The 16,043-nt window shown below is 42.9% G+C and overlaps 1 protein-coding gene across 2 annotated transcripts in view; it reads right to left on the bottom strand.

Annotated features, from left to right (window-relative positions):
* NCF2 (neutrophil cytosolic factor 2) overlaps positions 1-16,043 on the bottom strand; it is a 97,233-nt gene that overhangs the window by 11,942 nt on the left and 69,248 nt on the right. For both annotated transcript variants that reach the window (XM_078643095.1, XM_078643105.1), the window contains exons 13-14: positions 12,527-12,638; positions 1,248-1,419 (exon numbers count right to left, since the gene is read on the bottom strand). In XM_078643095.1, coding sequence (XP_078499221.1) covers positions 1,248-1,419; positions 12,527-12,638 — 284 coding nt within the window. The remainder of the gene's footprint in view (positions 1-1,247; positions 1,420-12,526; positions 12,639-16,043) is intronic.

Genomic DNA, 16,043 nt, shown 5'->3' with positions numbered 1-16,043 from the left:
TGTCTTAACTTCTCAATGAGGGGATGACTGCACGAACTAGCAGACTTTTTTTATTTTAAACTCTTTTTTCTTGGTACTTACATGATGATGAAATAAACATGGAGAAAGCATACCTGTGCAACATTTCGTTTTACAATTCTGCAATCTATTCACTTTACATAAAATTTTACTCATGAAAGATGAAATATTTGTTATTTCACAGTTTACAAACTAGCAAACTTAACCATGGCATTCATTTGAAAACTGATATTAACTAATTTCTTCTCTACACCAGGTATGGCCAATAGCTACACTATCTCTTTCGTCTCCTACCTCGTTTTTGTGTCTCGCCTGCGACATCGCATGCAATGAGTGCGATCTCGCTGGTGAAAGATATTGTGTGCAACAAAGGACTTGCAGCCTGCCCATTGCTTAACATTTGTTAGCTTTGTTGTCTCTCTTATCTGCGGTCTTCTAATTTGCCATCGTGTGTTGGCTTCACTTCCTCTATGTTCGACTGGAGCAAGTACTGATTGCTTCAGCTTGATTGGTGCGCTTCCACTGATGGCGCTGTGATTACGGTACTAATCTTATTTTTTCCTTGTCGTCCTTGTTGAACCTCTTGCCATTTGTAAGTGTTTTACTGTACAATGCACACTTCAAAAAAGCCTTATTCTCCTTTTAAAAAGATGTTTATTGTGACAGTAGATGTTATCTGCTGTTATTTTGGCAAAAGAGGTCATCTGTTTCCAAATGTATTTTCACTAAGTGTTTAGTTGCCTTCATTATTTGATGGGATTTTTTGCCAAATGTCATATTTCTTTTTCATGTATGGGGAGATTGACCATACCAGGGATGTCGTACTGAGACCTAGCAAGCATAGGCAAAGCCAATAGGTCTGGCTTTGAGACATTTACTCTGCCATTGCCTTTTCTTTTGTGCTGCACAGCATGGACATTGCCGACTTTGGCAAATTCTTGCAGGCATGCTGTATTGCTGTGATCTGACCAGAGGACTTATCCCAACACCATTACAAATCCAGCGAAAATGTGTAATCTTATGCCTTTGGTTGCTGACCTGACCATCAAAGATCTCATCCTAAATGCAATCTATTTAAGCAGCGCACCTTTGAAGGTATGCCCATTAACTCCTTTGTCTTATTTTCTTCTGTCCTACATGATAAAGTGCATATACTAGCAGAATTTGCACAAGTTATGGGACTAAGCCTCCGATCATTTAATGTGTCCAAGTTAAAGTTCAGCTCTTACCTTTGGTCAATACATGTACGACATCCCCCTCTTGAAGCTCCAGATCCTCCGGCTCCATCGCTTCGTATCTGAACAGGGCCAACACCTCATCTGAATGCTTTTCGTCTGGGGTGCTTTGTGACACCGTAGCGACCTTCTGTTTACCCAGACCTCTGGGCGCAGGGCTTGGGACCTACCACAGACAACATACTTTTGAAGAGGCAGATTTGCAGTGTGATTGGGGACAACTGGTAATTTGTTGTCACAAAACAAAAGGTACATCTGTCACACTAGCTGTATCACATTGACTATCACTGGTAGCACTGGCCAACCTCTTATCGGTAATATCATTGATACCACTAGTAAAGGGTGTCTCTAAACAGCACAGAACAAATATAGAAAGCAGCAGTTTATTTAAGGTTTTTGTATAACACTTAGATCATTGCTTTTCAGTTACTTTAAAATACATCTATTTCAATTAAGTCAAACAGTGCCACGTGAGTTCATCAATGAACTAACATTATGGTCCACTCTAAACTCTGTTCAGTATGCTCCAGTTTTAATCCATTGTTCTTTGTTTGGGTGGATGAAGTATGTTCATCCTCTGCATGGTACGATTGGCAGTTTAGCCTGTCAACAAGAAGTGCCCCGAGTCTTTGATGACCCCATCAATGGCGTTAATAATGACCATGACTGAGGTTCCAATACCTTTTCACTGATTCATTCTCCATCATTAAAGATATCCATCCAACTGCCAGAGCATATTCTGGATTTCGGGCTACAAGTGGACATTAGTGACCAATGGTACCTAAATGCAGCCTACAGTTCAACTCAAATGAATGTGCAATGGATTTCAGACTTTAAACGTACAGGGGATGAATATGGACAGTTCCCTTGTGAATGAGACTTGGAGGAGCTTTTGAGGGGTAGCAGGAGTATGACAACTGTCATTAATGTTATGAGTGGCCCTATGATGCCAGACAGCAAATCGGAATTCCAATATTATACAGGTGCTTGTAAGCTTCCTTAATGCCTTACATCACATAATGGAGAATCCATTGGCATGCCAAACACAGGACCCACTTCTGGGCATTCCCGTCCCACTTGGGCTAACAAATGCAAAAAGAACAACTGATGGACAGAATGCTGAACAGTGTCAAACACTCACCCCCAGTAGGGAGCAAGGTCATGACTGCTTTGCATATGGCTGGACTGAAAAGGCATGGAGAGCAAAGAAATAAGGTATTTAGGCCCAGATCTCTGTACTGTGGGTGAACGTTTGACATTGTTCAGCGTTCCGTCCATCTATTGTTCTTTTTGCATTTGTCATCCTAAGTGGGAAGGGTATGCCCAGACATCGGTCCAATGCACACCATGCAACTGGACTCGGGCTATCCTGGCTGATGGGGGGTAAAACACCGAAACCGGTCCTAGGATGCTTGTTTCCTGTCCTGGGAGGGCCTGGCATGGCAATTTGGGTTGGACTGTTCACATGGGGAGCAGGGTCAAGTCTGATTTGTATTTTGCGGGGTCCGAACTGGAATGGCATGGTCAGCACAAAACAATGGCTATGGGCCTCAGATCTCTGTTCTGGGGGTGAATGTTTGACATTGTAGAGCATTCCGTCCATCAAATGTTCTTTTTAACATTTGTCAACCTAAGTGGGAAGGGTATGCCCAGACTTGGGTCCCATGCTCACCAGGAAACTGGTCCAAGGAATTCTTGTTTCCAGTCCAGGGAGGACCTCGCCTGGCTGTTCGGGCTTGACTGTTTCCATGGAGAGCAGGGTCAAGACTTATTTGCATACAGCTGGGTTCAAACTGGAATGGCGTGGTAAAAAACAAAACGATTACTTTAGGTCCAGATATTTGTATTGGGGACAAATTTATTTATTTATTTATTTATTTATGGGCTTATATAGCGCTATGAATAAACTCCCAAGGGAGTATCTCCGCGCTGTAACTGCCGGTACAGAACTGAAAAAGGAGCAGATAGTTAAAATACTGTGAGCAGGAAAACATTAAAATGAACCAAACAGAAACGTTTTCAAATGTTTTCTGAATTGACGGTGGTCATTACATTGCCTTAATGACAACGGAAGCGAGTTCCACAATTTGGGACCCACGACAGATAAGGCTCTACCACCCAACCTGGTTTTAGTGATTTTTGGAACATTTAGTAGCAGTTGGTCGCTGGATCTAAGGGCACGGATGGGAACATAAGGAATAAATTTGTTCGCCAGGTACTCAGGTCCCAATTGGTTGAGGCCCTTGTGGATGGTACAACAAGTCTTAAACTTCACTCGTTGACGTATTGGCAACCAGTGGAGCTTATAAAGTAACGGTCTGGAGGGAGATCTAGGGGGTGCATTTAGCACCAGCCTCGCTGCCGTATTTTGCACCACCTGCAAACGGTCCAAAACCTCCTCACTTGCACCTGCCAGGAGCCCGTTACAATAGTCGAGCCGGCTGATGATCAGAGCCTGAACAAGGGTTTTCCTATGGGAGTCAGGGAGGAAAGGGAAGATTTTACGAAGAAGGCCAATCACATGAAAGCAAGAACCTACAGTGATGTTAACGTTTTGCTTCATGGTTAGCTCTGGTTCCAGTCTGACGCCCAAGTTCTTGACTATTGTTTTTGGCACAGGGACCGGCCCCAAATCAGAGGGCCACCATTCAGGGGACCATTGAATCCTGGCTTCACCAAAGAGCATCACCTCTGTCTTTCCAACATTGCATTGTAAAAAGTTGGAAGACATCCACCTTGCAACTGCCTTCATCCCATCGGAAAAGGATTGTAAAATTTCCGGGGTAAGAGTTTTAAAAGGGAAAAGCAGCTGCGTGTCGTCTGCGTAGGACACTGGACAGAAGCCAAAAGCTCTAGTAACACCTGCCAAGGGGGCCACATAGGTGTTAAATAGCGTTGGGCTCAAACATGAGCCCTGTGGTACCCCCTTGGAAATGTTAACTTCCTCCGATTTAAAGTCACCCATGATGACAGATTGGGTGCGATTGGAGAGAAAGCTTCTGATCCAGTCCAGTGCCCTTCCGCCGATTCCACTCGCAGACAGTCGTTCGATCAAGATGGTGTGGGAAATCGTATCGAACGCTGCCGATAAATCCAGTAGCACCAGGACAACAGAATAACCTCTGTCCTGGTACAACCGAAGATCGTCTGTTACCGACATTAGAGCTGTTTCAGTACAAATGTTTGACATTGTTCAGCGTTCCCTCCATCAGTTGTTCTTTTTTGCATTTGTTGTCCTAAGTGGAAAGGGTATGCCCAGACTTGGGTCCCGTGTTCACCAGCCCACTGGATTCAGGATTCCCTGGCTAATGAGGGGTGATACCTGAAAACCGGTCCTAGGATGCTTGTTACTGGTCCAGGTAGGTCCTAGTCTTGCAGTTTGGGATGAACTGTTCCCATGGGGCACAGGGTCAAGACTGATTTCCATATGGCTGGGTGCAAACTGGAATGGCGTGTTGAGCAAAAATACAATGGATTTCGTCCCTGATCTCTGTACTGGGGGTGAATGTTTGACATTGTTCAGCATTCTGTCCATCAATTGTTCTGTTCTCATATATAAAACCCAAGCTGACCTGTCAAGCAATTCTTGACAGTCCAGCAGGATTGGACACTGATGTCAACAAGAGGCTGACTGTGATGGGTATGGTCAGGCTGATGGGATAAAATAATGGTGCCGGCCTGGGTGGCAGCTAACATTTGCCTGTGACAGGAGAAGCCTCTTTGAAGTGCACCAATGGGCTGGGGACAGTCCACAGGCCTCATGAGGACAATAGCTCCCCACACCCAAGGCCTATATCCTAGGAGAATTTCACACCTCCCAATTGGGGAGCCATCAGTAGCCAGTTCACAGTCATAAGTCACAGAAAGGCCTTAGAGGCTTTAGGCAGAGAACACGTAACATTTCTATTGTACCTTTTCTTCAATAGTTCAACAACATTCAACTTTACCATTAAATTGTATTTCTTTCACTATTAAAGAGAGTCCTTAAATTATTTTTCTAGATGTTACCTAAACTGAAATTATCATTAAATTAAAAGGTGTTATAATGTTATCCAGTGTGCTTTCCTATGGAAGGAGCTAGTCTTGCCACAGTGAAAATAGCTTTTAGGTACTTTCACGGTAGGGACATGTGGAATGTACTGAAATGCCTCGTTTTGTATGATCACTCTCAAATATTTTGGGCTCCAACATAATTTCTGTTGTCGTGATAACGACTGGAATTTGAAAAATTTCAGAAAGAAATTTACAGATTTCTGATCTGATAATAGTTAGTGAATTGCAAATATGTGTACTATATCGGCGGCATGTGTAGCACATCTTGGACAATTCGTGCCTTTCCCCATACTCCATTTGGCGATCTGAGATGGCGTGTAATATAGTTGAAAGAAAGTCTTATAATATTGAGCCTGTAATTTCGTGGATATTAGTGATGTTTGAGAGAATTGAAATGCTGATTGTACGCCGTCTATAGTGATATTTAATTTGTTTTGCCATTTGAGACTATGTCTATCCAGATCATCTGGTAGCAGTGAGATTACAGTTTTATAAATATCTCCTATTTTGATAGGAATCTTACCTATAATAGCTTCTATTATCGGAACTTTCTGAAACTCAGCCCTGCCTCCCCCTTTTTTTATTATGAAATCTCTGATTTGGAGGTATTTAAAAAAATCCCTATGTTCAAGCCCAAATTCCAATTTTAATTCCTCGAAAGATTTAATGGCCAATGGTGAAAAAAATACCCCCAAATGTGTAATCCCGGTATTGATCCATCTGATCATGCACGTATTCTTTCTGAAATTTTTCAAATTCCAGTCGTTATCACGACAACAGAAATTATGTTGGGACTAGAACAAGGTCTAAGATCCAGGGAAACACAGGGCCTGATATCCATATCTATGGCCATCTTTAGGATTTGTCTAGCAACCGGTTGGCTGGATCCTACACCTCCACTATTCCAACAGTGGCGATCAAGACTGCTAGCTAGCTATAGCCTAGAAATAGCTATATACAGGAGAAAGGGGACACATAGAAAAAAAAAAGGGTCTCGAGATATGGCATCCCTTAATCAATTGGCTGCAAGATAATGAATATTGATAGGCAATAATTAATTTAAGTCGTGTGAAATTAACATGACTTAATAACTTGCGAACGGACGAGCAGGTATGGAAATAGAGAATAAATATCTCTAACTTTTATAATTTATTTATCTAATTATCTAACTACTTTACTCTTTTTCTCCTTTCCCTCTCGTCTATGACTATGTACTAGTATGTCTTCCATTGTATGTTACAATAACTTAGCAAAATCTGGTGAAATAAGTGTATATATTTATGCTGCTGTAATGGAATTCTTGACCAAAAATGTTTAAAAGCGGGAGGGGCATGGGCTGGGGAGGGACAAAGGGTGGTAAGGGACTAAACTCAAAATATGCTGAATAAATAATTGTTTATAAAAAAAATAAAAAAAATATTTTGGCTGATTCCTTTGACTGTGAAAGTTCAGTGAGGCCTAATAACCAGATCTCGGTGGCAGTGCTCTGGCCCTTAAAGTGTATATTTGATTGGCTCATACACAATAGGCATAAGTTAACTTACAAATAAGTTGCTGGTATATGGTACCAGGGGTACACAGGACCTGCAAGTTAAATTGTCCCTCATGGCTGTGGCCCTTATTATGCCACTGTGGGAGGGACAAAGTAAAGCATGTCTCCTAGCCCACCACTGCAGACTGGTAGAGCAGTTTAAAACTGCTAAATCAACTTTGCCATTTCAACTAATTACCAAGTCCAGACCACCCTTTTTGACATATATAAGTTACCCCTAAGGCAAGCCTGTGGAGCCCCACAGACAGGGTGCTGCATATTAAAAAGTAGGGCATGTCATTTTATCTGTCCTTACAGTAAAGACCCCAAATTGTAATTTTTACTGTGGAATCACTAGAACCTCCATTGGCAAGTTTACACATTACATGCTGACAACTCCTAAATGGGACTACCAAAGTTGGTACGTCAAGATATCAAAAGAATCATTACATTAAACCCAACTTGATGCCTTAGTTAAATTTAATGTACTTTTGAGTAAAAGGCGACGTTCGAAAGTTTCCACTCTGTTGCCCAGGTTTTTCAGTGGCCATTCTCAGATGCTGGCCACAAGACAGCCTTCTGCCCTCCTGGGACCGACTCCCAGGACAGGAAACAATAGAGGCCTGCTGTTGGAAAAGGTCTCTCTCCCTGGCTTGAAGCGACACAAGGTGTGAGCCCAAAAGAAAGAAAGAAAGAAAGAAAGAAAGAAAGAAAGGCAGGCAGGCAGGCAGGCAGGCAGACAGACAGACAGACAGACAGACAGACACGCTCACACTCGCTCACACACACTCACACACACTCACACACACTCACTCTCACTCTCACTCTCTCTGGCTAATAGTCTCTGCATCCCCCAAGGGGAAGCTGTGAGAACTAAAGTGGCACCCAGACCTCAGATCATGTCTGCACTGGAGAGACGACTGAAGAAGGGCTACACCAAAAACTGGACTGCACCTGCTGCTTCTGGGCTAGCAAAGAAAGGACTGTACCTCTTGATACCTGGCTCGAGGAATAGTCATCCCCAAGCCCCAGACAGAAGAGTTCAACTATGAGAGTCAGTTGGCTAACTTCCAGAGCCAGAAAGCTGAAGAAGCCGCCTTAGCAAAATTAGTAACCACAACTGGTTGTTTGCTACCCGCCAAAGAGCAGCTCGGGAGACCTAACCTTAATGCTCATAAGTTGCATCCAAGTCTGCTAGACCTGGGAGAGTTATCGAAGTGCAGTTTGGTCCCCGATACAGTTAAAGTGAACCACTGGTTTTGCTGCGACTGGAAATCAGTAGACCAGTGAGAACTGGTTTTTGACTGTACTTCGAGGGACATTGACCTCTGTGGCTAAAGTTGCCCCAACATGTTTGTGAACCAGGGGTGACACTAGGACAACCCTGTTGGATCCGCATCCTGTATCCCTTGAATCAGGACCACTCCATTGAATTCTTTGAGAGCTGGCCCATACAGCCTGTAACTGAACTGGAGACTGCTTTGGCTGCAAGGTAACTGTCCTGTTAAACCTTACTAGCCCCCTTGATTTGCTGCCTGTCGGAGTTAGTCACTCAATGCGGGTAAAAGCCCCTGAACGCAACTCTTTTGAAAGTTTTTAACATTTTCCAAAGTAGCACTAATGGTGGTAGTTGCCAATGCTTGTTAACAATTTGAGTGAACAGCAGTGATTTACAATTGGTTTAAAAATCTATATCTCTGGAACACTAGGGTAGATTTTGTTCGTTTTGGTGTGTAAAACTTTGTAAAATTAAGATCTTTTTTATAAATTGGTGTCCGATTTCTTTTGTGTACCGTTTCTTTCTTATTCAATTGTTTTGGTACTTCTAAATGCTTTGCACTTGTTCCTTTAATAAATCCTGACTGCTCGAAGCCACAGCTATCAAGGGTTAAGCTAAGGTTTTACAAACGAGCCTGACTGTACCCTAGACAGGGCTGTGAGTTTAAAGACAGTGAGGTCGCACAACCACACTATAAAATGAACCACATTTCCTCACATGGAACATTAAACTTTTACATGTCTCACTTTTACATACTATGCAGCCTGCCTTGTAGGCGATAAAGCCTACTTAGGAGAGACTTAATAATATTTAAAAGGAAGTTTTAGATCTGTAAAAAAGGGGTGATTTTGACAGATCAAATTTGCAGTTTAAAACTGAACAGGCAGGTTACAGTGGTTGACCTGGAGACATGCTTTAGAGTGCCACTACAGTGGATGGTACAATCAATGCTCACGTCCACTGTTCGTAATTCATTTACAGGTCATGGGTACACTTTGTACCATATACTAGAGACTTTAGCCAAATTCAATAAACAAATCAGGTCTATACCAATTTTACAATGTTGAAAGGAGGAGCACAAACACTTAACCACTGGTTAGCAAACTAGCGAGCAAAAATAGGCTTCAGCAAAAAAAACAAATAAATATGGGGTGACCCCCCCAGAAAGGGCAAATGTCCAACAATCACAGAACTCTGTCTGACAAGCACTATAAACTTCAGCAATACACAACCTCACTTACAATACTAAATTCACTGCTAGGCCTCATGTCATCCTGCATAAGAATCATTCCATTGTGCGGTCTATGAATGATGCAGATCCAAACGGAACTGGCACTGTTATGCTCTGCTGTTGGACCCGCATGGCAGACAGGAACTACCGAGCCTCAACTATGGGAGATGAGGTTGTTTGCCCTGGAGTCCACCCTACTGTTTCTCTGTAAACTGGGCCAAGGTTAACCCTTCCCATACCTAACTCTCAGTGCACTGAGGGCAAGCAGTCCAAAGCTACTTACGGACACAGTATGGGAGGTGGGGGGGAACACAATAATGTGATATTTAGCCCAGTGCTTATAGTCTATGTAAAAAGAAAAGACTTTTAATCTCACTGCAGAAATCGATTCTACATATTTTCTTAAGACCATAATACAGCTTCAGATAGTGTCAAATTCTTTCACAGGTCAAATGCAACTAGTTCAATGTCTTTTTCTCCTCTGGCAGGCTCGTCTGTGCTGGATTCTTTCCTATCCCAGGTGCAGGCTAAGCCCCGCTTTAAATTACTGGTATCGATGTAGGTGAAAGAGTGCAGCAGAAATGCTTTGTGCTCCATCCTTCACAATTATGACTCCCGAGGGTTTGCAATGCCACCTCAGCCTCTGGACAGTATTGTCAGGATGCAGTGCTTAATTAAAAAAAAAAAAATAAGTGGCAAGGTTCTCGTCAGGAGGCCACTTCCTCTTGAACCATACATAGCCCCTGCTATGTTGCCAATGAAAGTAACAACACAAATACTAACCATCACACTCCTACAAGTGGAACAATTCGGACTATTTCAAGCCCCCAAAGCTATAAGAATGGCTTGGGCGGCAGGTAATAGTCGTTTTTAATGTATATTGAATTAACAATTAAATGTTGTTGTGGTCATCTCTAAATTGGCCAGACAGCCCCATCTTGTGGCAGACTGTCACTGTGTTGAAAATGACATCCTGGTGCCAAGCACCAGAATCCACAGGCTTAAATTAAGCACTGGCAGGATGAGAATCTGGATGCAGTTTCACCCTGCAAACCCTGCCTTTGGTGTCTTTCCCGGTCGTTGGCAGACAGGGGTTCAGATTCAGCAGTTACGGCTTCCAGCCTGAACCATCTGTGATGACGGAGGCTTCCAACTTTGGTGGTAATGCAGCTTCACTCTCTCTCACACTAGCAGCGGTAGCACCAGTCTTTACAGCCCTCTGCAGACTCCCAGGCATCACAGTGGTACTTGCTCTGTAACAATCTTAGTGTATCTCACAAAGTAAATAGTGGGACCACTTCATGGCATGGGTCACTCCAGGCTTCGCTCTATGGAATGGTGTGCTTTCTCTGGGGTCTACAAACCTTAAACATGCTGGTCTCCTCCTCCCAGACAGCCTTTTTCTGCAGGGCCAGGCATGCTCCTTCCCTTTCTCAGCAGGTAAGCAGGCTTCTAGGCACTTCAGGCAAACCCTCCGCTCCTCCAGCAGAAATACAGTCTTCAGGTAATGTCCCCTTACCTCTGGGATACTGGCAGTCGCCAGCCTGGGCCCCACACAAGCTCTCTCAGTACTCTGTAGAGTAGTCCCTTTCTTGGTCAAGAACCTGGGACTCCTACTAAGTGGGGTGGTTTGGATCCCAATTTTAGGCATATTCTCAAGAGTAAATATGTGGCTTCACTGTCTAAGGCACCAGAACAGATGTGGGTCTTCTCTTTCAAATATCCTTTTCATGCTGCTCCTCAGGCATAGGCATTGTGCAAAGGGATGGTTCTCAGTGCAGCTAGTAATGGGGCTGCTCCAAGCAAGGGTATCTAAATCATGGACACAATGCAGTGTGAGATCTATGGAACTGGCTGTGACCTGACTTCCTAAACGAACTATCAGAGACAGAAAGAGGGCAGGCATTGCCTAGAACAGTCCTCACTCAGAACACCAGAAACTGCAAACTACCAAATGGCAGTGCTCGGGAAGAACTCAGCAGCCCTTTGCTAACGTTTCTAATTGAATTTCTAAAGGTAGCCCTTTCTATATGCTCCTTCACTTCAGTGTATGAAACTTTGCCGACAACCACAAGAATACAGTCCGCACACTACACGTTCTGAGGAAGGGGGTCATCATCCTCGCCCTTGTCATGCGTGCATCCATCATGAATCCCACTACTACACACACTGCACATACTCACGCTCGACATGCATGTGGGATGTCAGCGCAACGGTCTGGGTCTCTTACAACAGCAGATCTTTACACGAAATGAGACATTAGGCTTGTCTCTCCCTGACACACAGAAATACATCTGGTCACACTATTGATCCACAAAACATGGTATGTTGTGACTGCTGCTTTATGTGATACTCACAGAGAGAAGGCAGTAGTCCAATGCCCACATCCTTCCTACACATCAGTGCTTAATTTGAGCTGGTGGTTTCCGATGCTCAGCACCAGCACTTAACTGTCAACATGGGAGCTTGTTACAGTCTGCCAGAAGGTGGTGCTCTCTAGCCAATTCAGAGATGACCACAACAACACTTAATTCTTAAGTCAATATACACTAAAATTACTATTACCTGCTGCCCAAGCCATGATTATAGCTTTGTGAGCTTAAAATAGTCCGAATTGTGACTCTTACAGGAGTGTGGGTGATAGTTTTATTCTTACTATCATCTAGTATAGCAGGGGCAGTGTATGGTACAAGCTGCAGCGGCCGCCTGATGAGAACCCTGGAGCTTGTTTTTTTTAAACAAATTAAGCACTGCTACACATACAAGTATTAGTACCATTGTGTTGGACAATAACGCCTGTTCCAGAGAAAAAAGGTTTTGCTACTGCTGGAACGTGATCCTTTAATAGTTTTACTAAATTGATACGTCTCCCCTGGCTCATTACTGTGGAAAGTGCTGTGAACATGGCTTCTTATGTGAGGCCTTGTGTAGAGACATTCGTATACCCTACAGATCAGGGGCTTTAATTCCGATATTGAAAAAGTGAACAATCAAAATTGTACCACTGGTGTTTGGTATAACATCTAAAATTAAGGACAAATAGCCAATTTAGTTCGGCAAGTTCAATGTGGTAATGGTCTATATTATTGTCAATGAATTGTGAATTAAGTATGCACACACGAAAAATCCTGTTAACGTTAAAGTTAGAATGTTGCTATAAAAAAAGATTGTTGTCCTACCTCTTTAAGTTCACACCATAGTCTCAGGCAGCGGTTTGAAGCCTGACCCCAAGCACTCTGCACATTCTCCTTGCTGAGCGGCACGCGTTCCTCTGTTTCCATAGACTTGTAACTACAGTGAGAAGTAAAATACAGTCAAGGCCTGTTACCACACAACTGTACCGCCTAATAATAAGTCAGCGGGATGGGGGAAGTTGGGAATAACGGCATTGGACAATCTGTCCCTGTGGGGCATGTTAAAAACATTTTTGGCCCAGATCTGGTAGAACTATTTCTAAATTAAATACATTAAATACATTATTTATAGTGCCGAGGCTTTTCACCCACGGTGGTAAGGACTTTTTTTCTCTCATTCAAGCCTTGGTAACTTTTTCATGAAATTGTTTTGTACATACATAAATAATTAAACCGTAACATTCTTTTTTGGGCAGCTGGTACCAAACATACTAGATTTAACTGATCAAAACAGTTTGATCAAAGTTACACCTAGAATTTGCAGTTTGCTGTCAAAACATTAATGGCTACATGCATCAATGTTCCCGTTTGCGAATTCTTAATTGCAAAAATTAAGGAATCGCAATTAAGAATTCGCAAACGGCTATGCATCAAGAAATAGCAATTTTTTTTGCGATTTCTTAATTTTCCTTAATTGCGATTCACAATTTGCGAATCGCAATTAAGGAATCCCTTTCCATTGATTCCTATGGGCCTAGAGGCCCATAGGAATGAATGTGAAGGCATTCTCATTTTGCGATTCGCAATTAAGGAATCGCAAAATGAGAATGCACGGCCACATGCATCATTGTTACATTTTGCGATTTCTTAATTGCGAAAATTAAGGAATCTCATTTAAGAAATCGCAAAATGCTATGCATTAAGAAATCGCAATTTTTTTTGCGATTTCTTCATTTTCCTTAATTGCGATTCACAATTTGCGAATCGCAATTAAGGAATCCCTTCCCATTGATTCCTATGGGCCTAGAGGCCCATAGGAATGAATGGGAAGCCATTCTCATTTTGCGATTCGCAATTAAGGAATCGCAAAATGAGAATGCTATTTCATGGGTGCAGGGGGGGGCTAAAGTACCCCCCCTGCACCCCTGAAATTGAACTTTAAGAACATTTTTCACACACACATGCCCCAAGGGCATGTGTGTGTGTAAAATGAAACTTTGAAAAATGCACTTTTGTGCATTTTTGAAAGTTTTCACAAATTACCATGAAGTTCAACTTCATGGTAATTTACCTCTTCCTATTAGCGAATTCGCAAAAAAATTTTTCATGCATTGCATTTAAGAAATCACAAATTGCGATTTCTTAAATGCAATCGCAATTTAAGAAATCGCAACATAATTGCGATTCCTTAAATTGCGAAAAAATGAAAAAAAATAATGCATCCCAAAAAAGGGATTTGCATTCGCAAACGGCCGAATTTTGCGATTCGCACCGTTTGCGAATGCAAAAACCCTTGATGCATGTGCCCCTACATCTTTAAAGTCAAGTTCTTGAACTAATTAGTTTTTTCCCAGTACAAAACTGTACGATTTTTTTCATCAGAGTGTGACCTGATATAAATGGTACATTTGCATAATTGGTATATTTTGAACTCTCCAAAGCAGGCAGAGTGCAGACACTTTTGTAACAGGTGGCCTTTCTCCCATTTTTTGGCACTTGCTGAGTAAAGAAGTATGGGACTGCACAAACCGATACTTAATTAACAAGCATTTACAATGCAATGGTCTCGGCAGCATTAGAATAAAAATAAAAATTGCATAAATAAATAACGAAGACGGAAATGTACGCACCCACCGGAAGTCAGGCAATGTCGCCTGTGACGGGGGCGGGGCCGCGTCAGGACCGGAAGAGGAGGCATGCGTATCGCGGCCCGGGGCTCCTGTGAGCAGTGGAGAACCCCGGGCCCGCCAGCAGGAGGTTAGGCGACTGTTGCGGGGCTCCCTTGACCAAGAGGGAGCCCCGTGAAAGGAGCTGGCAAGAGCTGCAGCGGCGGAGTCCCCCGAGATTGCCCCGGTAAGTTAGAAAGGGCTGGGGGGTGCGGTGTGCGGTGTGCGGGGCAGCACTCGTGTGTCTGTGTGCGTGCGTGTGTATGTGTGTGGGGGAGGCTGTATGTGCGTGCGTGCGTGCGTGCGTGCGTGCATGCATTGGCGCTTCTGTGTGTGTGTGAGAGAGAATGCAGCGAGCGTTCGCGTGCGCGTGCTCGTTTGAAATCGCCTCCAAGGCGATGCGCGCGGCCAGGAGTGTCTCCTGGAAAGGAGACACGGCCACAATAGGTTGTCGGCGGATACGCGCTTCCGCGCGTTCAGCCGAGACCTAAAAACCAGACAGAATTCTGAATTCAGGAAAAGTGTCACATCAATTTTCCCCACTATACCATTTAAACATAAATAAATTCAAAAAAGTAGAAACAAATGACTTTCGAGAGAACGGGGACACCTGCTGAGACTGGATTATAGACGTGCCCTGGGTGTAAAAATGCCCGCTTTGCGCGCCCCCGGGGCATTTTGGAATTACTTCTGTAATACTGAAAGCGTTGGCGCACGTGCACATTTGTTTGTGGTACATGCAATGCATCTAACTCTGTGCACGTGAAACGTTTTTGCTATAGAAACATTATCCTTTTTATGGCGTGGGAAAACCCAAAATATTTTTTAATACTAATGATCTCAATATTAAGCACATCTGAACTTCATAGACTGGTCACTTGCCCAATTCAAAAGTTAGAGGTTCTCATGCTTAGGGCCGTTTTGCGAAAAATAGATGTTACTCCATATTTGCATATGAAAATACCAATACTTTATTATCAAACAACATGTCAGCAAGGAATGATTAGGCATTCTATATCCCCACATTCCTCCGTAGATGACCAGAGTGTGTCAGAACAAGGTGGAGGCTATATTCATTGATTGATTCATTCATTATTTGTACAGAGCGGTGTGCACCATATAGGGCAATTTGGTGCGAGACAGAGCAAGGGAGGTGCTTGATGAAGAGAGAGCTAAATATCCATAGTAGTTGAGACTGACCGGGTCCATTGTACGTTCTGAGTATAGTCATTGCAATGATTATTTGCACTGTGACTTTTATTTGTTTAACTGTTTTGTAAAATTATTGAACTTTTTTTGTTTTTTTTGTTATGGAGATCTACCCATAAATGTGCAGATTTGCAGACCCAAATTTGGAACTGTGAATTTTATGAGAAGAATATGGGCATTTATTTCACTTTTGTGGGCAGTATCTCACACTCTCGGACCTTCTCCTGCTCCGCAGGTCTTCCCTGGGGCGAGGAGAAGCTCCCCTAATCTGCTTATGCCTACCAGACTGTAATGGATCCTGCAATAAAAAGTTCAGCTGCTACCAGCTTATCATATTGCTCAGATATTCAAATCCTCTGAGAATTTACAAATCCTGCACTGAACAGAGGAAAATAAATATACTTCTTCCAGCAGGATTTGTTTATTTTTCAAATATATTATCTTCAAGGGATTTGTAGAGCTAAAAC

Source organism: Lissotriton helveticus, chromosome 1_1, assembly GCF_964261635.1.
Source record: "Lissotriton helveticus chromosome 1_1, aLisHel1.1, whole genome shotgun sequence".
Taxonomy (NCBI): domain Eukaryota; kingdom Metazoa; phylum Chordata; class Amphibia; order Caudata; family Salamandridae; genus Lissotriton; species Lissotriton helveticus.
Note: the sequence above shows the minus strand (reverse complement) of the source record. Positions and strands in the feature narration are given on the sequence as shown.